Genomic DNA, 22,537 nt, shown 5'->3' with positions numbered 1-22,537 from the left:
TATATATATACAATTTATTATATATATACAATTATATATATATATATACACATTTATTCATAAGAGTTGAAGGACTTTAGTGAACTTCTAGTGTGGCATTTTTTTAGTGTGGCTAAACTCTAGGGCAAACTGGTTGATTGATGTTACTAGAGAGTCCATTGCAAAAATCTAAGAAAAGATAAAGCAAAAGGCAGAGAGCATGTTATTAATCTGTCCCACTTATTTTACTTTTATAAAAGGATTTGTTAGCTTACACAGTGATCTAATTTGGAATCATCCTTCACTGAAACAATTATATATATATATATATATACACATTTATATATATATATACACATTTATTATATATATACATTTATTATATATATACAATTATATATATATATACACATTTATTCATAAGAGTTGAAGGACTTTAGTGAACTTCTAGTGTGGCATTTTTATTTTACAGAATAAAACGAAAGTCTAGAGAGTTTACGAAAATTGTCCAAATTCTAGAGTTGACGCTGCATCAGAGAAGGATTAGATACTGGTCAGCCAGCCCTTCTGTGTTGAGAATGCCCACCAGCGGCTCCTTATTACCTCGGCCAGGGCTTTTTTTCAACATACTACATGACTTCTGACTCTACAAAGTGAGAAACATACAATGTATCTTTTCAACTTGGTCCTTTCTTCTGAAGGTTTCTGTGCCTTGTCTTTCATTCATGCTTTTTGTGTGTATATATTTTAACCTATTCTTCCCATTACACCTTTATTTGTGATATTCCTGGTTCCTGGAATGTCTTTATCCTCTTTTAGTCTATTGAAATCCAGCCCTATTCAAATTCCTCTTTTTGGGGGGTGAAGGGGGCCAGACTTTTTCTCATTTTTCAGGTCCACAGGTCTGTGTCCTTCACTGATATCCATAAGAGTTTTTGCCCCTCGCTTGATATTAATCAGACCTATAGTTTTGTTTTCATATGAGAATATATAGTCTTTCTAGAATTTTCTGCTAACACTGTTCTGTAGAGCCAGTATCACTTAGCTCAGGACCTTGCACAGGGTAGGTGGTTATAAAAACTTGTTTATTACTTGTTTACAGGGTTAATTGTTTGGGCTTTAGCCACCATTTTAAATTTACTTCAACCTGAAATAGTACACAATTAAGTGGAGAATGCTTATAAGACATTGCGACACTGAGAGTCTAGCTAGTACTTTCACTCGCTAGAGGCCCTCTGAAATTGGTCTTCTTGAAAAGAGGACTGAAATTTGTGCAAATTTTTATATTACATACAACTTATAAATTTCACTTCTAATTCCTCTGATATTTTAATTTTAAAATCATTTAAAACTGGATCTCTGTCAAAGACATACCTCATGTAATCTACTGACATGTTACAGGTGCACAGTTTCTCAAATTGGTTGAATGTTTAAAAATGAATAAAATTCCTGGGCCTAGTTCCAATGTAGTGTCCTTTGCAGACATCATCTCACTTTCTAGAAACCTAGAATGGGAGCTTTAGAAGGGTAGAGAGTTCTCTACTGTCAAGTAGTTGAATCAAGAGAGAAGTGTCTGTAGATAAAGTTTTGGTTTCATCATGACTTGGAGTTACCAGTGACACTGCTGAAATCCTTCCTAGCCATCAGCCTACATATAACCAAACAGCTTCCCACCCTCTAAATCGTGCCCTAGGTGTGGCTCCTGTCTATTCCAGCAACTGATAATATTCCTGGACTAACATTATTTGATTAAAAAAACAACTCTAGTTTCGTCGTAATTTAACACGCTCATAATATGCTCAAAACTTGCCCATGAGTGATTTTTCTTAACAGAATGAGTACACTCTTGGAAATAAGTTCTCTATTTCCTTCAAGGATACGTTTGCTCAAATGACATTGCATTTACTGCTTTATCTTTTTCAAAAATCACGAATTATATTTACATGAAAAACTCTTGACCCCATGGCCATGAATCTCCATAAAGAAAGAAGAAAGTAGCATCTTACAGTCTGGAATTTTTATCTTTCTACCGATGGTTTATGCTTATTTTAGAATTTGTTACAAATTCCTGAGAACATCATGGAAAGTGCTAACTTCCTATGGAAAGTTAATATCCAGTATCTCCAGGTTCATTAATTACCCCATTGAGATCATCATCACTATATATTAAAGTGTAGCGCAGGACTTGCAAGAGGAACAATTCTTGCCAATTTTTTAAGAAAAAATTTAGCAAAGTGCTAAGCCAGCCATTTGTAATATTTAACTCAACAGTGAAATGTGCTTTCTGAAGGGTGAGAATTTTGAAATGAGATGTTATAGGAAGTAATTTTTTCATATATGTTTAATTGTTATCTTTTTGGAGAAGACAATAAATACCTAGATCAGAAGCCTACTGTGTCACTTCTTAAAAAATGAATGGCTCTTTTATGGTTTTCAGGACCTATTAACTGAAAAAATTAAATTAAAAAGGTTAATCTCAACTTATAAATGAGGGTCAGGGGAGAACCAAAAAGAACCAGGGAAGTAAGAAAAAGGTAATATCATTTGTCAAAATACTCATCGTAAATACTCATCCTAGAAACATATACTCCTAGCAGGGGAGGGTTGGAAAGAACCTACTAGTTCCCCTAATCTAATTCCTTCATTCCATCTGAGTAAACTGAGGCCCAGAGAGGTTGGATGAGTTGACTGATGATGCACAACTATTAAATAGTCAGGACTGCAACCCCATTCTCTGGACTCTGAGTCCACTTGCCCTTGCCATTAGATCTTATTGTCTTTAAGATTTTAACAGTAAAAGAGAGAGCACCTGGGTGAACAAGAAGGAGGAAAAGCAGGAGGAGAAAGAGGAAAAGAATAGGGCTGAGGAGGAGAAGGAGGAAGAGTGGGAAGGGTGGACTTGTGCCTAGCAGAAGATGACACCCCAGCACTTCTACATTTCCCTTAAGCCATTTTCTCAGAAAGGTAGTCTTTTGGTTTGTTTTATAATCAACACCTAGTATAAGGTGGGAGGCTAGAGGCTTAGATTATTCCACCGAAGAAGAGTAAGCTAGTAATGGCCCATGGAAGGGATGGTGGCCAAGGCAGGAGAGGGAGTTGTTCAGGGTTGGGTTGGAGGGTCCATTAGTTCCATAAACCAGTGGCTAGAATCCAAGTTCATGTGGTCACGCCCACTGTCCAGCAGGATTGGAAGGGTTTTAGCTCAATTACTCTGAAAAGAACCTATTTCTCTTTGCCTCTTTTGCCAGATCTAAGGGTAACAAATCCAGAAATGGCACCGGAGGAAGCTCTTTTAGTAGCTTCACAATTCCTGATCATTAAGTCTCTTACCCCTTAGGAATGAGTACTCCCTCCCTATTCAGCTCTTTTTCCAGTATAAACATTGAACCACTTTAGGGTTAAGTCACTCTGACTTGCACCAAAATCTTGATGAAAGGAGCCTTATAAAAATACTAGTTAAAGGTGATTATCTCTGTGATTTGGGGGACCTCAGTTATTCATTATTTAGCTAGATACTACAACAAAGAAAAACATTCATAAACATTTTTTAACCAAGGAAATATTTACAATACCTTGTTTTCTTCTGCTGGAGCAGAATTGGCAACTTGTTCCTTTAGTAAGAGATTGTGGCTAAAGAGTTAGGTAACTTTTAACTGTAGAAATTTTTTTTAAAAGAAAATATAGCACCTCCCTCTCCTGGGCTCCGCCTGATGGGGAGGCCCGTCGCCGTTGGGCAAGCCCGGTGAGTTGAGATAAGCGCTGTCTCCCATTGGGTGGGTGCTTGGTGCGGGTTGATTAGTGCCCCCAAGGTGCCCTGCCCGAGCACTGGCCCTCTATCTTTTATCCACCATTTGGACCACTGGGAAGGTGTCCTGCAGCAATCAGCCAGCCTCTGCCCTGCCTCCCAGAACTTCCCGCCTACTCCCCAAAGTGTAACCTCTCCGCGGCTCCCCTGCCCAGCAAGGGCCGCGCCAGCAGTTTCAGCCAATCGGCATCCTATACGTCAGCCCTCCCCACCCAGCTCCTTCCCACCTTCCCCCAGCCAATCAGCAACTCTCCCCTCACTCCTTGCCTTATTTGGTGTTGCCCTGCGCATATATAAGCGCTGTATCCCCCAATAAAGTAGACCTGTTCGCACCATCCTCAGAGTTTCCGCAGTCGTCCCTCGCGTCGCTGTGCGACCTCGGCTCCTGCTCTACTCCTCCGCGGAAATCCGCGCCCTCATCCGCCCTTTGGTCAACTTTTACAAGCTCACACATATTCTTCTTTCATACTTACTTAACCTTGGCCAGGAGCTTAGTTAAAAAGGCAGAGATGTCTTTGCCTGAATTAAGTATACACATTTTCCATAACTATTTACATGTAGAGACCTGAACTCTGATAAATGGTGACTCACACTGTCCTTCCTTAATCACTTCTCCAGTCTGCCCTCTGGCAGCAATTAGAGCCGGTTTCCCAGGCAGATTCAGATTTCCTTTTAAGTAAAAATGGAAGGCTGCAAATTAGTGGAATAATAATGGGCAATCCAAAGGAAAATATTACTGGTGATGTTTACATAAAAGTGTTATGGTTGCCATTAGGGTACTATGTGAGAGGCACCTAAGGAAGTCTTCTGCTCTTCTCATTTTGACTGTTGCCATAGAACCCAGAGCAGAATCCACTAAACGGGATGTCAGTTCTTTCCACCAGTGGGGAGAAGGGGTGTGGATCAATGCTTTTAGACACAATTCCTGAGCAGGGCGTTGATTCATTATTTTCTGGTTCTCTTTTGTTTCTCCCTCCTTATTTATTAAGAGGGAAAAAGGTAGGTTCATGGTTTCATTTCCTATCATGACATGCATAAACGTGGAGGAATGGTGATGGGAGCGGATAGTGATGGGCCCAGGAGGAAAAATCCAGAAGGGATCCAAGGAGAAGAGGCGCTCCTTTATTTATAACATACTCAACAGATAATGACTGAGTTTCCGAGAACTGAAGCAAGACACAAGCCCCCAGATGAAAAACTCTGATGGTGAACAGGAAAAAAATTTTAAACAATTACAAAATAGCCATATACAATGAAATATTGAAAACATCATCAAGAACAAAGAGAAAAGTGTTAAAAATACATGGAATAAGAATTAGTTTGACATCAATTTTGCCATCACAACTTTGGGTGCCAGAAGATTATGACACCATACCACAAAGTGGTGAAGATTGCCTTAAAATGAGAATTCTTTACCCACATCCTGCCTTGAGAATGAGAGTGAAATGCAGATATTTTAAGGCTCATTGAGATTCAGAAAGTTACCCCTTACTACTGTTCCCTGATCCGCCTGAGTTCTCTGGTCTTAAATTAAGTTCTGCTCTGTTTCTGAACCTGTAACTCAGCCATACCCACTACAGAGCATCCAGTGATACTTGAAACCAACACCCTTCAAAAGGAGGCCCTGCTGCCCTTGGGCCCAATCCATCTCCACACTTCTGAACTCAGCTCAACGACTGTGGCCTTGATTCTGTGGCAGGACCCTGGACTTGCTCTTTATTCCTGGTGTCCCGTAGGACTCTGACCTAGACCATTCTGAATTGCTATGACTTTTGCTGCAGTAAGGAGGTAGCTCTAATCCCTTTCTCACACAACTTCACCTCACCCCCAAAGTTGCCATTCTTGCAAGATGGGTGGATGTGCCCTTGTATCCTTTATTCTGCTTTTGGTTCCCAGGTCTCTCCAAGTGAACCATGATGCTGCTCAAGTCTGGGAATCAAGATAAGACAGGCCTTATGATCTGCAGACTTAATGGAATGACGACAAACAAATGGCTGCATGGAAGCATGTTTATTTATTATGCATTTGTAATTTTACATGTTACAGGACATCTAGCTGCTACATAATGCTTAAAAGGCATATAATATATATCTGCCTGCTTTTCAATGCTTTCTTCTGGATATTTCTTATAAAATGGCATGGAGACATTTAATCACCCATCATTATAAGAACAAGTGAATGCATTTCCTTATATAGAAAATTAACTCATCACCTGCTTTTGTAACTTTATCAGTTACATTAAATAGACAGTGGTTAATAATTTTTAAAACCCCATCATTATATAAAAATAAATAAATAACACAATGAAAATTAATGCTACAAAATAAACTAATGGCAAGGAAGAACTAAATGGGACATCAACCCATGTCAGGACACCAAATGATTAATAGGGTTGTCATGATTGACAGGGTTGTCTAGTTATTTCTGCACTCATATTTAGTGTCACTTCCATAAATGATCAATTTTAATCTGCAAAAGTTGCTCACAAAAACAAATATGTAGGTTAAAGTCTCTAAATTTCTGGCACTTGAGATAACAATTCTGAGGTTTATAACATGTGCTACAAAAATCCTGTGCAGAAAGTGAACCTTTCAGTTTTAGGGTGAAGAGAATCTGCCCCAAAAGAGGATGGTCTTGGTTATTTTGTGCATCATAAAAAAGAGGAAGGGATGATCAGCCACAAACTGTGGGCCACCATGCCCTGTTCTCCCTGACATGACGGCCCCGGTGCCAGCAGCTGCTTCAGTACCCTCCTCGTTAACGTCCACAGCGGCTTGATGGAACACTTCAGACAGAAAGAGGTCTTCCCTCTCTGACATGCCTGAGAAATTGGCCTGGTCCTTGCTGAACGCATCCTCCATACCCATGCTTTTCAGAATGGATTTCAGTTCATATTTCTCTTTTAACTTGAACTGGGGTATTAACACTTCAACATCATCTTCAGTCATTGTGTCTTTGCTGGTCCACTTCTTGAGTTTATCAAAGGTTATTTCCTGTTCTAGCTGCAAATCCAAAAGCAAAACCACAAAATATGAGTGAGTGTTTAGGAAAAAAGGAAAACAACTCTATTTTAATCTAGTGTTAAAAATCACTGACTTTACTATATTGTGGGTGGTATAAAAATTTGATAGATTGGTCACATTTTTGCAAGATGGTAGTATGCCCACCGTATGATTAAGCCTAAACCTAGTACTCTGAATGAAAGTTGAGACATTTACTATCAACTGATGCACATATTTCTGTGAGAAACTACACACCATTTCCTAAGGTGTAGATAAGTTCAACTCATGGAAGTTTAAAACAATTGAAGTTGGAGTGCCTTACCAATTCCAAGCCAGTGGACAGCTCAGCAACTTCATCTGGAAGCAGCAGGAACATGCTGACATCTCCAACATATGGGAGCTCTAAAATCTGAACTTTTAGATCTTCTATGTATCCAATGTTCAGCTTTTGGTGCAGGTGCATCATCTGTACAGTTTTGCGTTCATTCTAAATTTTTGAAAAAGTGAAATATGGTAGTTGATACTAATAGTCAAGAGATTTACAGTTAGACTAAAAGAGAATGGGATCTGCTTTAGTGGTAAAGAAGTATGTTTTAAAAATAAAGAAAATAAATAATCTGTCAGCCCTTACAGTGTGTTTTCTGATTTTATTACCTTTTTCATGCCTCTACCTATTATTTATTAAGATGGACAATAATAATAAAGATAATAATATTATTACTACAACATTTGATGAGTGGCACCTATGGACCAAGAATTCTGCTAAAGGCCTTTGAAACCTTACAATAACTTTTTGAGCTGAGTATTATTATTACCCCAGTTTTACAGATCAAGAAATGGAAGGAGTGGAAGATACATTAGGTCACAGCTGGTAAGGGCCAACATTTGGACTCAGTTCTGTGCGCTTATAAAACCCATGATCTTTACCATGACTCAGACTGCCTCTCAGTATATTACTGAGAGCCTGTTAGTTGCCCAATGTACATAACTTATAACTGCTAAGCCATTTGGGTTTGTCAGTGAGTGGGCTCTCACTTCTCACTCTGTCTTGTCAAAGGTCCTAAAATAAGCTTTAGGAAAATGCATTTTGCTCCATACCAAGTTCACCCGGAAGGGCTGAAGCCCTTTGAGCTTCTCAAATGGAGTTTTCCACTTTCCTTTGAAGAAGACGGTATTCACCAGGACCATCCTGGTCTCCCCATTTATGGAGCCTTCAGGTAGCAGGTTGGGAATTTTGCCTGTGGAAAACACGACAGATGTTTAGCTTTCACGGTCAAGGATTCTGAAGCTATTCTGATTTCTTGAGTCTTTCAAGTAGCCATCAATCTCAGTGTCTGCATTTGCTAAACTTTGTAGAGATGCTGATCTTCGAACTCAAGGTTTTCTCTACATTTATTTGAAGCGTCAGTAAAACTCAGACCAAATTTCTCAGTAGGTATGTGAAATCCAAAAGAAAATGAAGAAATACTGGGTTTAAAATTAAGATTAGCATCAAATTTGGAAAGGAGACTTTCACTTCCCTTTATATTGTTTCGTCAAAGTTGGGCAATTGTATGAGAGTTATTTCATTGAAAATGGAATAAAGGAGAGTCCGCCAAGGAAAATATCGGTGTCTTTCTACTCTATGTCCTTCTCAGTGTTCCTTCTGGGTCTGGCCTAGATAGTCCAGGGAATGACCCATTCACTTATTTAAGACATTTGTTTTTGAAAATTGTGCTAGACTTAATCTAATAGTGATGAAGATCCAAGGATTTAGAGATCAAGAATTTTCCTGAGAAGATTGGAAGGGATATTCAAAATCAGTTGTGAAATAATGTGTGATAATTTCCATATAAGAGCTAAAAAATGCAAAGTGCCATCACAATACGGAGAAAGGAATAAATGAGTGACCCAGAAAACATGCTCAGAAACGATCACATCTGTGTGTAGTAGTTTAAAAAATGATTTAAAACATAATCCAGTTATACCAAGTGAGGGACGAAACGGGGTCCCTGTTGCGGGACGAGTGGAGTCCCATTGTGGGACAAGCGGGGTCCCTGTTAAGGGACGAGTGGGGTCCCATTGTGGGACGAGTGGGGTCCCGTTGTGGGACGAGCGGGGTCCCTGTTAAGGGATGAGTGGGGTCCCGTTGTGGGACGAGAGGGGTCCCTGGCATGGGGAAGAAAGCCTCGTACGGCCGCTGAGGCTTCCCTTGGGGGCTCCGAAGGCGTGGAGGGCGCACGACCCAGGAAGGAGTTGCGGAGACAGGCTGATGGCACAAGTCTGGTCTATTGTGGAAGGGGATGCAGATTTATAGGATTGGGGAGTGGTGTGTCAGGTTCTGATTGGCTAGGGCAAATGCTGTTTCCATATAAGGCAATGTTCTGGCATTGGGCTAGTGATTGGCCAGTAGAGTATGTGCTGACTCTTGATAGGCTGACACTGTTACTAAGCTGATAGGTGGTTGTAAGCTGTTGCTGGGCAAACAGCGTACTAAGAGATTAGGTTTAAGGGAGGGGGGAGGGGAAGTGAGAGCTGGGCTAGGCGGGAGATAGGAAGGGGGAGGGCGGTGCCGGCTAGCCGTTAGCAGCAAAGGCCTAGTCAGACGTGGTCACCTTGTCTAGGCCCAGTGGGCAGAGGCGGTGTCACCTCTTGCCGCACTGTTTGCCACTGAGGCAAGCCGGGTGCCCCTCCTCCCACACCAAGCACCTGCCCTGCACTATTCGAACCACTCAAATACGTTACTTTATTTAATCCTCACGACTACTCTATTAGGTGAGTATTATGAGGACACTATTGTGAGAATGCATAACCATCTGTCCAGGTCACCCAGCTGGTAAGCTACTGAAGAGTCTGCCCCCAGAGCCCATGTGCTTTCCTCCCCACCACCTTCCCATCCTGCTGGTGGATACAGGACTCTAACTAAAGGTCCTTGTCTAAATGCATACTGCCAGTTGTAAGAAGCCAGGTGGAAAAGGCTGCATACTGTATGATACCAAGTATGTGATATTCTAGCAAAGGCAATACTAGGGACAGTAGAGAGATCAGTGGCTGCCAGGGATTTGACAGGGGCAGGAGGAGGGAGGAGTAGGGGCAACATAGGGGACTTTTAGGTGGGTGAAACTCTTCTGTATGATACTGTAATGGTGGATACAGGACCCGATGCATTTGTCAAAACCAATGGAGGTATACAACAGAAAGAGTGAGCCCTAATGAGAACTATTGACTTGAGTTACTAATGATTGATGCTTCAATCACTTGTAACAAATGTACCACATGAATGCAAGATGTTAATAACAGAGAAAACTGTGCTGGGGGAGAGGGGGGCATCTGGGAACTCTCTATTTTCTGTGCAGTTTTTTCTGTAAACCTAAATCTTCTCTCTAAAAAAATAGTCTACTCTTTTTAAAAAGGCTGCTGTATTTATAGGAACCCCATGTCATTTAATTTTCTTGGTTCCTACTAAGGTCCAGTAATGCTTTATTTAACTTTGTGATACACATAACAAACTAGTGTTTGACCATAACATGTGATAGACCAGACAGCTCTGTCAAAGTATTTTAAAAACCAGTGAAGACAATCAGCTCAATTGACTGCTTGGCCTTTTAGCATTGCAACTGGCTGATTTACAGCCATATCAACACAATTTTTAAAGAGCAAAACAATTCATGCTGTCTCACAAAAGTAACAATTTCATGTATCTCTTTAATTTTGCTCTCTGCTTTTACTTTCACTTGCTAATTTAATATTCACTTTCCTTGCTTCCTTTGTCTCAGTGGTTTCGCAATATCTTAGAAGAGTAAAATCCACAGTGGAAATAAAGAACTATAGCAGACAACTATTCTCAGATAAAGAACAAGCTAAAATACTTTTCTGTAAATTCAGTTATCTGCTTTTTCCACTGTAGTGGCTAAGACCCAAGACACTAAACATACTTGAAACAATGTTTTAAACACAGGCGTTAAAGGAAAGTCCTTTTTTTTTTTTCATTAAATCATCAAACTCTTTAAACATCCAAATGAAGAATCTTTGGCATTAGATTGCGAATGACAAGAAAAGGTGGCTCCAGCTGCACCAGTGCCTGACAATGCGGCCAAAGCCAGGTAAACCGCTCTGACCTTGGAGTCCAAAACCAGGAAGTGATGAGTCCCCAGGGACTGTTCCTATTTTAATAGCTCATAAATCTGTGAAATACTTAAACAATTCTGCCTCCATAATAATCATTTTTTTCACTCTTAGAAAAATGAAGGATTTTCACTCTCAGCAAAAGACTCTTCTACTTTTTGCTGAGACCTAGGAGAAGACTAACATTGCCTCTATCCTGAAATAATTGTAGAATAGGTAAGAAGACAAAGCAAGCTAGCTAAAAACAGTTCAATAGCCGCTCAAGTTTCTATATGGCCAATAGTTACCTGTGAGGACGCTAATAAAGCACTATAGGATTCGAGAAGAGGGAGCAATGAGGGCATGACTGGGAAACGCTGCCAGGAAGGGGAAGGACTTTGGGCACCCCTTAAGTTAAATCCAGAAGGGATCCCGGAAGGGATCCATGAAAAGGAGGGATGGAGATGCAATGAGGGTGCTGGGTTGGTGCCAAGTAGCCGGCAGTTGGTAAGTGCAGTCAGCCAGATCATCAAGAACCTTAAAAGTCACGGTGAAGAGTGAGTCTTATGCCCGAGGCTCGGAAGAGGGCCCTGACACTTTTCGGCGTGGGCGGAAATGCGCCACTTCCCTAGGTTGGTTTCAGCTTCTCAGCAGCATCTCAGCATCTTCTCAGCACTCTCAGCCAGACCAAATTCCTTCCATCGCCTTCAAGGGTCCCGGGCTGTCTCGCTCCAGGACCCTTGCACATACTGAGCACTGCACCTAGAATTCTCTCCCAAGCCCTGGGCCCATTGCCTGCCCTTCTCCAGTTTTTCCTCCCAATCTCACTGTCAGCATTTCCTATTCCAGGAGCCATCCTCCTCCCAGCTGGGCCTGGGGGCCTTTCCCCTGTGCTGCCACCCAGCGCCATGTACTCCCTAAAGCTCTCAGCGTCACTCCGCAGCACTTGCCAGGGGATTTGAATGCCTCCCTAGTCTGCAAGTTCCGTTTGTTTACCATTTCTATCCTCACCAGTGTCTAGTACATAAAGTCTGGTAAATGAGTATTTCTTGTTGACTGAATACATGGATTCAGAAACAATGAATGAATGACTTGATTGAGTTTTAGTCCTTGTAAAGGATACAAAGGGAAGTAGGTGCCAAGGAATAATTAAGAGCATGGATGAAGGAAGCAAAAACGGCTTAGAAAGGGAAAGAGAGATGAAGCAGAGACCCAAAGAACTTGACAAAATATTACCTCTGAATGGTGAAAGAGAAGAAGTTAAAATAATTTATGAATTTTATGACTCCTGCCCCCCATTACCAGTATTCTCCACAGCTCACACCAATCACTCAGGTGAGGGTCAAAACATTTTTTTCTTTCTTTTATCCACAAGTATTGCGAGACTGATATTTCTTATGTTCAAAAACTTGTCTCCTCTCATATTCAATGCTCAAATAATATCTGAATGAAGATTATTCAAGTATTCAACCTTTTTCTTTTATTAGTGGGTTTTCAATTCTTTCTCTCCCTTAAATCACCACTCAGATAAACAGGAAATAAGATTACCCTAGCCAAAATAGCTAAGTGCTGACCATTTTTCTTGTGGGTTAGGCATATTTTAAGGGGGTAAGGACTACCCTAGCCAAAATAGCTAAGTGCTGACAATTTTTCTTGTGGGTTAGGCATATTTTAAGGGAGTAAGGATTGGATTCGAGAATGGTTTAGAAAGTAGAGCAAATCTTCTAAGTGGAAAGAACAGAAAACATTTCCTTAGCTTTACCTTTGGTTTCGGTATTGACCCAGGAATTAATCTTTTTCCTGGCTTCTTCCTCTTCTAGGAAATTCACCGTTTGGGGTTCTGTCGAGTAATATTTCTCACAGAGTTTAATGTATTCCTTTAAAGCAAGAAAATGCCAAATGTTATAGAGAATTTATGCTAAACAAGCGGAGGTGTAATTGGAAATTATGGGCTTGTCGTCAAGATTGGGAGGTCTGAGGGAAGGGGCCGGGGGTAGAGGGCCAAGAGAGGAAATGGTGCAGACTGCAGGCGCTCAGTTGAGCCCCTTCCCCATGCCTGCCTTCACAGCCCCCCCAGCTCTGTGTGCCCTTCTGCAGTCTTTGCCTTCTAGACCTGGAAGCAGTGGAAGGAGATGGCTTAGACAGTAGTTGCCCTTGCCCCATTTACTACTTGGCAAGTAGAACATTTGCAGCGGGGAGAGGCAGCAACCAGTCAAGGGAGGCCCAGGGCCAGCCGCCATCACCAAGTGGCACTTCTCTGCGGCCAACCTTGGGGTACCTGTGTGGATTTTGATGTTCCTTGTCCTTATTGTGGAGAACTTACTCTGCAGTTTGGGGACCCCGCCATTTTAATCACAGGTCCACTTACATCCTTGAATCCTGCGGACTTCTCTCCGAACAGCTTATTAGCACTTTCCAGTAAATAATCCCCTGTGGATGAGTTGATTGCCGAGTTGAGAGCCAGGAAGGATGAAGAGATCAAATCTCCAGCTTGTGCCTGAAACACAAAGAAGGGATGCTCTTCATATGCCACAGAACACTAAAGATTCTCTTCAGGAAAGATACTATTTTTTTCTCAATACTATATTAATGTATACTTTTTCTGATACTTTAGAGGAATCTTTGAGAAGGTTATTTTGAGAAGGATGTGGCACAAAAAAAACGAATCAGATACATTTTTATTTTTTCAACTTTTCCTATGTCTATGGATTGAATTTAACCAGGAAGAAACCAACATCCTGGAAGAAAGGTTAGGCTCCTGTTAGTTTCCTAAACATCACGTTCTCTAAGGAATTTTTATTACATTGGAATGTTGGCTTAGTCTTGGCCTACAAAAGCTCTTATAGCCTCTATCGTATCCATTTTACAGTTAAGGAGTAGTTTATGCAGTGGAAAATCTGGGGTTTAGGAAACCATGAAAGCGCGTGGGAATCCAAGATTGTGGGCACCGTGCCGGACATGGGCACAGTCCAGCAGCATCTGAGGGGGAGCCAAGGAGCAAGCCCTCCAGCTGGGGTCCCAGGGTTGTGGGGGCCCCGGCCGAATCTCCAGATTGAAGGACTCTTCCCTCCCTCCCTGGGAGGTGGGCAGAAGGAGCATCAGGGCTCCAGGAAGGAAGAAATTGCTCCCAAAAACCTAAGTCACAAGGGGAATTATGAAAGCTGGTTACGAGCAGGAGCAGGTCTCCATGTTGACAGACACAGAGAGAGAGAGATAAAAGGATAGAGATAGAGAAGAGATAGAGATAGAGACTTGAGAAAGCGAAAGAGAAGGATCCCAGGGTCAGTGGCCTCTCACAAAGCCTGGCCTTCCCCATGGTTCCATTACCTGTCACCCCCTACTCACTGCCCCCTGGCACTCTGCCTCCATGCAGAGGATTCTAGGAGTCTCCCTGGTTTTAGAATAAATCCCACATGCCCAACTAAGGGTGGAGTAGTGCGACAGGAGTTAGAGAAGCGTTGGCCTGGAAGTCACCAAGTGTGAATTCTGCCCTAGTTCTACCATCGACTTCCTTTTCAAACTCAGGAAACTCCCTGGATGATACCCTATTCATTGTTTTTCTTTCTGGAAGCAGGAGACATTGTACCAGGTCCTTTCCCAGTCTGATATTGTGATTTTAAGACAGCATGATTCTAGAAATAAAATACAGAAGAAAGATGGACATGTGGACCAGGTACCTGCAAAATAGCTTCTGGATAAGCATCCTTTTGGACCTGCTGCATGATATTGCAGCCCGTGAAGTTCTCGGAGGTGGCTTTAAGGGCTCCAACTTTGTTAAACTGAAGCACCTGCAAGAGGAATTATAGGAAATGGTTACACTCTCCTGCCATATGACTTCACTTCGACCTCTTCATAGCTCAATATCGGTATCTGGTTCTCTGCCTTGGAGTGGGAGGAGCACGCACAAGCGTTCAGTGTCAAAGGCAGTTTTTAAAGCTCTCTCCCCATGTCATGAGTGCAAAAACAGAGATGATGGAGTCCTCTGATAGCTACTCTTCCTATGGATTTTGTGTCAGCCAATTTAATTTCCCTAACAGAAAACAATCCAAGGTATTTTATATGAATCCATGTACTTGTTCATAAACTTGTAATTCTTACCGATTACGAGGTGCTTTATAACCTCTCCCTCTACATATCTAAATTATCTAGGTCATAAACCACCCAAAGTACTGTCTGGACATTGGAAAGCTCTATTGTGCCCTAAATGACCAAATAAATTCATTTTCCCTTCATATCCAAGTCAAGTGTTTACTTTAACAACCTGGGACACTTTATTCAGTACTCGCCTTCCAAATATATTGCTTCTGATTCCTTTATATTTAAAAAATTAATACCCTGATGTTTTCTAAAGTTTCTAATGAAGTTCACTGTTACTGTGTCTTCAAAGCAAAGAATGTAAAGGGGAAGGAGTGTTGCAAAATGTTGCTGGTATCAGAGAGTTAGGCAATTGGGTTTTGTTGTAAGTCTCTATATTTAAACAGCCGCAAACACAGGGAGGGATGTATCCATCTCTTTTCCTCCTGCAGTGAGATTGGCCAATGTCCTCTCTGGCCCCAGCAAGGCCCATCTTAAGCGGGTCACCATGTACCTGTGTATTCAGGGGAATATGGAAAGCAGCCGTCTGCAGTTTGGTGTGAGGGCAAGCACCATGTGTGCTTGTGGGAAGTCAGGACGTGTAATAGGAGAGCTTTCAATTTTAGTGCTTATCTGTTTGCATGTGAATGTGGGAGAATTTTCGTTATATGATGACCTCGTCTGGGTCACTGACCTAGGAAATGACAGGATCGTGAATTTGAATGGGCTGAAAGAATCCCTCAGCTTCCAGTCGAAGTGGTTCAGCGTATTTTCAAGGCCTCAGACTCAGCACGAAGGGTCCCTAACTAGGCCTGTCTCCACCCACCAGAGAAAGAAACCAGCAGCCTCGACACAGAAATACCTCACAATGCTCTTCCGCACCCACCTTGAAGACCGGCCAAGCTTCAGTGCCACGCCCCATTTCGTTGGCATGGCCTCACTGGCTTGGTAAGCTGGCCGGAGGTTCTCTGCAGCTCCATCAAACCCATGCGTCTCTGTGAGTGACCACAGCATGGCTCATCCTCTCTTTGTGACACGCTCTTTGAACCATTAAGAGGAGCGCTTTACAGGAATAGTTTGGGGGAACGAATGCCACAGTGGCCAGGGCCAAGGGAAGCTGCTGAGCTAGAAATTTAGAAGCATTGGAAGACCTTGGGAAAGGTGCTTCATTCGTGCTGCCAATTTTCCTATCTGTAAAATGGTTAAAACCCAATGAGATTTGCATGGAAAACACTCCGAAAGGTATCAATATTACATTTTATTAAAATGTAAGATGTCACATGGACAGTTTCCAGCCCCATAGGCTAATAAATTGCCATGTGCCTTCTGCTCTCTACAGTTGAGGGTTTTTGGGGGTTGTTTGTTGCTAGGTAGGAATCTATGGATTTTGTGTTGTCACCACAAATGCTTTATTAGCATGCGATGGGCACCGACCTTGTTATCAAGATGTCCCGAGCGTGAACATAAGAGCAGTGCAGGGATTCCCTGGTTCTTGTTGGGAGTTTTAATGCAGACTTACCTGGGCCATCTGATCCGCAGTGTTGCCCCTGGCACCCAGGTAGACCATGGCCATGGTGGAAGAGATGCTCCATGGGCAGAAAAAGAGATTTTGGGTGGGGCTTATTTTCACCAGATGCTTAAAGAAATTGAGGGCAAAGATTGCGTTGGCCACACAGAGGTCCTCCATTGTTTCAATCTAGAAGGAAATCGAGGAAGAAAAAGAGCAGCTCTAAAGGATGACTCAACACCCTGGGTGAGGTCAGCAGAGTGGTACAGGGTGTACCTGCTTAGGGCAGAAGTTCCCTCTCTGTTCCTCCTCCGTGGAGCACCACGAGATTTAACAAGGCAACTTCATGGACGTGCGACCTGGGCAGCCACGGGGGCCCCAGGCTTGCTCTGAGGCTCTACTGTTGCCATCTTGACATTCTTAACAATTTTTAAACAAGGGGCCCTGCATTGTCATTTTGCCCTGGACTCTACAAACTACATAGCTGATTTTGAGATACAGTAAAAAGTTGTACGATGAGTAGTGACTTTAGAGCACTCCATACACACAATAATAATGATAGCAATGATAATAAATAACAATTCTTGAGCTCTCACTGTCTAACAGGCATTGTTCTAAGCACCTTAGCTGTGCTAGCCATTTAAACCTCACTGAAGCCCTATGAGGAAGATACTGCGATTCCTGTTTCTAAGTGAGAAACTGCCGTACAAAATCAAGAAACTGACCAATTTCACTGAACTCTAAGTGGTGGAGTTGGGAATTGAAGCCAGGTAGGTGGCCTCCAGGGTCCTGCTCTTGACCTCTCTCCTTCACCCACAAACACACACTACACACACGCAGGCATATCCAAATTCTTGTGGGTCCCAACTGAGATGGCCTATCTCCTTTTGAGTTCCCAGTTTCTAGAAATGACTTAGACCCATTGTTTGAGAGTCGGTACATTCATACACCCCCGTACACACAACAACAGCAACAATCAACAGCATTCCTTGAGTTTTACTATACATGCCTTGTTACAGAAGGATTTGCTCTGCTAGGGGGTTCATTCGTGGAGTACTGGAGCGGTCCCTTCTCCAAACCCACACCCACAAGGGACATCAATGCCAGGCAGCCTTACCAGAATGATGTGAAACATGCACACACACACACTCGACTTATCAACCATCTGAAAGGGACAAGCATGACTTGCATCACCGATGGCTCCACAAGCTCGGACACACCCAAGGTGCGTGGGAATCTGTGGTATTGGCCCTTGAGCGGGTTTCTATCTCTGGCCATCTCTTCTACTTTCCTAGTGGAATATGCCCTGAAATTACCGAGATATGTAAATATTCCAATTGAAGCTGACAGTCATCCCCCCACGGGAAAAGTTCTTGTGACAACTGGGAAGGCCTGGGGGTCCTGTCCCTCCCCACCCCCGCCCCTCCAGGGGAGGCATGGCCTGCAGCACTTGTCTCCACTGTATGGGGTAGGCTCTCACTCACTGAGGTTTCCCATGAGGACCAGCGGTCTCTTCCCTCCCTAATCCGTGGGGATCTTTTGTGAACACTTCCGATGTGAATTTTTTTTCCCCAGAAAGGGATTGCAATTTGTATAAAAATTTCTCATTCAAGAGGCCACCCAATTGTATCTTATCGAGACAAAAATCTTAAATTAAATGAAACTTGTCCTTGAAACTCTCCCCCTCCCTCTTGCCTATTGGCTTAATCTTCACAGGATCTGTAGGAGGTAGACAGGATTTTCTCCGTTTTAAAATGACACCCTGAAGCTCAGAGAGGTTCGGTCACTTGCATGAGGTCACACAGCTCATGTGCAGAAAATCAAGCCCGTTCTCCCCAAGGAAACCCGTTCTCTCCGGTGTTCCACACAGCCTCGGCTGCTGAAGCACCCTTCACTAGCACGCAAAAGAGTATAAGCGAGTTACACTAGCATGTGCCGGAAAGAGGAAATAAAAGGAGGAAAGTAGCAAGTCTATAATACTCCTCGAAGGCTTTTTTTCTCTTGCTTCATCACAGAGACTCAATTAGCTTGGGTGGCCTAAGATTCATTTCCTCTTTCTTCTGTCATTTTGAAATGGTCTTTCCAATGAATTGGTCTTATTTATTAATGTCTTTATTAATTTATTAATAAATTAGTTAATAGTTTATTAAATAAAATATATTTTAGTAAATAAATATATTTTAATTAATTAAATTAATAATTATCATTTATTTATTGGTCTTTATGTGTAAGTTTGCTCAATACCTGTTTGGAAACAAACCGAGTATTAATGACAAATAAAATATTTCTCTATTCCTGCGTGAAAAAATATACTCAAAATCAAGGCCAGAAAAGTAAATTTGGGTTTCACCTATAACTATTCTTTCTGACAACATGCACTGTTAGTCAGGCCCCTATGAAAACAAAATTTAAGTGTCAAGACAAACTATTAGAGAGGGCTCACAATGATAAGTTAGGATTGAGGATGACTTGATAAAGAAAACAAACACTAATCTGAACAGAGCCAAATCGTCCCAAATGCACTTAAGTCTTTTTTAAAATAGTCTAAATTTTATACTTTAAAGTAATATACAATTATTTGCATTTATCATTAAAAATATCCGATGTTGGTACTGCAGTTATAAAATTCCTTCAGCTGCATTGTTTCATTTAATTGGCACAACTCCTTGCCCACTAATTTGCCATTTGTAATTTATGATAATAGGAAGATGGAAGTTGCACAGTTAGACTTGTGACTCCAAGTCTAGCATGTTTCCTACCAACCTTTCAAACAAGGTGTGAGAAGTTCAGTGTTAGAAACCTCTGAAGGCACAAGTGCACCGTGTTCCCTGGCTGTGACTCTCAGACAAGTCCGTGCCTTACGTTTGGATTGTGAGGCATGGCAGAATGCTGCCCGAAACCATGTAGACTTGACATCACAGGGCAATGTCAAACACCATCACCTCCCGAAACCGGTAGCACCTGTTGTGCATTCCTTGACCCTGTAGTAAATGATACACCTTCATTAACTTCCAAACACCACCAATTAACACTACTTGATGTACTGTCATTGGAAAGAGTGGATGGAAACCATACTGTGCGGCTGGACTCCCAGCAACAGGCGTCAACCGCCACGCCTCTGAAACTTGGCCCTGCTTGCTGAACCTCCCAGGAGTGGCCTCCCCATCGCCCCAGGCCCTCTCCTTTTTGGCCCTGGATACTGTATTTGAGTTTTCTGCGGCATTTAAAATATATTTTTTGCTACTATACAGTGCACATACTTTGGCCGAAGAAACAATAACTAAGGGAAAACAATAGTTTCACAGAAATGTCCCTTCAAAAATTACCACAGTTCCCCCCACACCCCCCCACATACACACCCACAAAATTAAAGGTAATTTTTTTGTTTGCTAACTTTCATAATTAATAATTGTCTGCTTCTGAAGTGTTTGATTCTTTATTGAACTACCACTTCAGTTAACCCAACAAACCTTGATTTTTCACTAAATGTATCCATTATTTAACTAGATTCATTGAACATATTTTGGGATTAGGTTGATACAACCCAAATTGTTACTTGATTTCTCCAGTTTCTGATTGTTCATTTCAGATGAAAATGGAGTCATCTTTTTCCTTATTTTATATACAGTTTATAGATGATTGTCAATTACTTAAATGAAAATATTTTAATTTGCATTTACCTAGATATTTCCATCGAATTCAGAGTCAAAGCAGTAACTACTCTAGATTATAAACATTTTAACCTGTTCAATAAAGTTGCTATCAAATCTTGAATATATATTTTAGTTTGATTAAAGCCATGTAGGCATTTCCCAGCTTCTGGGAGTCAAGATTAAACCCTAATATAAATTGAATTAAAACCCTGAACCAAAGTATTTTCAGTTAAACAACAAATAGCTAAGGAAGAAAACACCACTACATCTTTTACCTGCTCTTTAAAAACATTCCACTTTAAAATTTTCAATATATTAATAACACTAGTATGAAGAAGAAAGGAAATGAAACCATAGTTCCCACAGAGATTGCCACAAAAATCTTTGAAATACCTGGTTATTCTCTGAGGTGCTGTCTGACAGGAAATTCTCCTCTGAGGGTAGCTATCACTCCGACATGGCATTACTGGTTTTATAAGTCTCCACTGCTCAGCCCCTCCCACAGAGCACTTTTTTTCTCTCTCTTTTTAATTTGTAGCCTTTGGGTGATTCAACATTTTACTCAGAAAGACATCACTACAATAAAAATGCTTGTTTGTAAATGCATAATTTAAGAAATTTGTTGGGAGGATGTCATCACTTAGAAACTTGAGAATTTGGCAATATCCACACATGCCTGCCAAAATTAGCTACAACCTGTGGCCCTAGTTTCAAAACTTTTCCCTCTATACCTGGGCTAATGAATAGCATCAACTTCCAAGATATTCCTTCTACCTTCCAAAAGGAAAGATGACACAGCCACGCCTGTGGGCTCTTTGCAATATGTAAAGACAATGGCATCCTTTCTCTCTTTTGATTCTGGACAGTCCTCAAGTTACCCTTTGAGGACTTGGAAAGTCCTTTATTTGTCTTCCTTAGAAATTGTCTATTTGAACTGTCTTAACGTTTTCTCCAACTATAATTTCCTAAATAATTATGGGTTCCACCCTAATCTCCTGTCACAAGCCACACCCAAAGAACTTTTCACTTGCCCATAATTAGAGTACAGACCTTACCTTTCACTAAACAGTGAAAATCCACTGTGTTATTTTCAGTTGATTTATAATTCTGGGTAAATCATAGGTCTTGCTTGGAAATTGTTATTTCAAAACCTTGATTAAGAAAATCACCAGAGTGTTAGAAACAACCAAAGGAATATGGAGGACAAAAATAGGTAATGGACATACATAATGAAATATAACTGAGTCCAGAAATGTGCACATTTTGAGAGTTCATTGAAAAGTGTTTATAGCACCATGTAAAGATGACTTGTTCTTCACTTTATTTTTTTGTTCTTTAGACCATTTTAAATGAAATGTTATGAATATCAATAACTCTTTTAACATGTACACACTATTTATTACTGTTTTTACAAGTTGTTGATAACAAAACTGAATTTGTTTAGGCTGTACTTAAATTGCCGCTTTCGTACCACCTTTGCCATCTTAAAATGTATTTGTTACTTCCTCATTGTATCTTGGTTTTATTCTCTTGTCCCTTTTATAGATACATATACCAGATAAATGGAAATTTTCTTTTTTGAAGCCTTTGTTAAACTAATGAGCCCAGAGTGCTTTCCTATATCAAAAGAATTTTCTGATTTTTTAATCTGAAGATATTTCCATTCATTTGCTCCAAGACACTCTGAAGAATAATTGGCCAGGACTCCACTTATTTAGAAGAACATAAGTGAAGATAATTTAAGCGACTCAGTCATGCCTGAGTGTGGTTAACATAAGACCGCTTTCCTGTCTATTAGCTTTTCACTATTTGTACTTAGAACATTTTCTACCTTCCCTTTTTAAAATATAATATCTAAAACTTCACATGTTAATCTAAAAGGTGTCTGTCTGAAAAATTCAGAGATAATAAAAGAATGCTGTTTATAGATAATGAAAGAATGCCGATATCTGCTGTTATTGGTTAATGCCTTAATGTAGGGTTGTTGTTCTTTTTACCTACAATGAATAAAATGCTGCTTTTACAGTTGTTTTAAATCCATTCCTTAGTTTATACTAAACGTGGTGTGTTAGGTCTTCTTTTCCCTTTAGAACTTTTAGATTTGAGTGAACCAGCCATATATATCGAATATAGTAAGTATAGGGAACAAAATACTGGAAGTTTCCATTTCATTCTGAGTTCCTTTTATATTTTTACGTACAGGAAATACCCAAATGGGATAGACATGAGGAGAAGTAAAAGCAGTGAAGTTTCTTCCACAGCTGGTTTGGCAAACTCTTGCTGGCTGGAGAGCCGAATTGGACATCTGTGTTGTCAATGAAGACGAGACTGGGTTTTAGCCCCACATGAGCGTCTCAGCTTGGCTGTAGCCACAGCTTCAGACTTGACCCTTAGCTTGTCTTGCTAATGTGAGTCTTTCTCTAGTCACAAAGGA

General features: G+C 41.1%; 1 protein-coding gene and 1 long non-coding RNA gene across 2 annotated transcripts; both read right to left on the bottom strand.

The window, feature by feature from the left end:
* Window positions 1-111: 111 nt before the first annotated feature.
* LOC105745035 (uncharacterized) lies at window positions 112-3,900 on the bottom strand. Its single transcript, XR_001117905.3, has 2 exons — window positions 3,552-3,900; window positions 112-168 (listed from the first exon to the last, which is right to left on the bottom strand). It is a non-coding gene; the product is annotated as an uncharacterized lncRNA (long non-coding RNA).
* A 1,879-nt stretch (window positions 3,901-5,779) lies between these two features.
* Window positions 5,780-20,582, bottom strand: SERPINB2 (serpin family B member 2). Its single transcript, XM_058277237.1, has 8 exons — window positions 20,497-20,582; window positions 16,463-16,639; window positions 14,547-14,657; window positions 13,238-13,366; window positions 12,632-12,746; window positions 7,885-8,024; window positions 7,109-7,273; window positions 5,780-6,786 (listed from the first exon to the last, which is right to left on the bottom strand). Exons 2-8 carry the CDS (start codon window positions 16,628-16,630, stop codon window positions 6,382-6,384), a joined length of 1,233 nt encoding a protein of 410 aa, XP_058133220.1. The 5' UTR covers window positions 16,631-16,639; window positions 20,497-20,582; the 3' UTR covers window positions 5,780-6,381.
* Window positions 20,583-22,537: the final 1,955 nt, after the last annotated feature.

The sequence above is a fragment of the Dasypus novemcinctus genome, chromosome 16 (assembly GCF_030445035.2).
Source record: "Dasypus novemcinctus isolate mDasNov1 chromosome 16, mDasNov1.1.hap2, whole genome shotgun sequence".
In the NCBI taxonomy this organism is placed as follows: Eukaryota; Metazoa; Chordata; class Mammalia; order Cingulata; family Dasypodidae; genus Dasypus; species Dasypus novemcinctus.
This window is presented reverse-complemented; position numbering and strand designations above follow the sequence as displayed.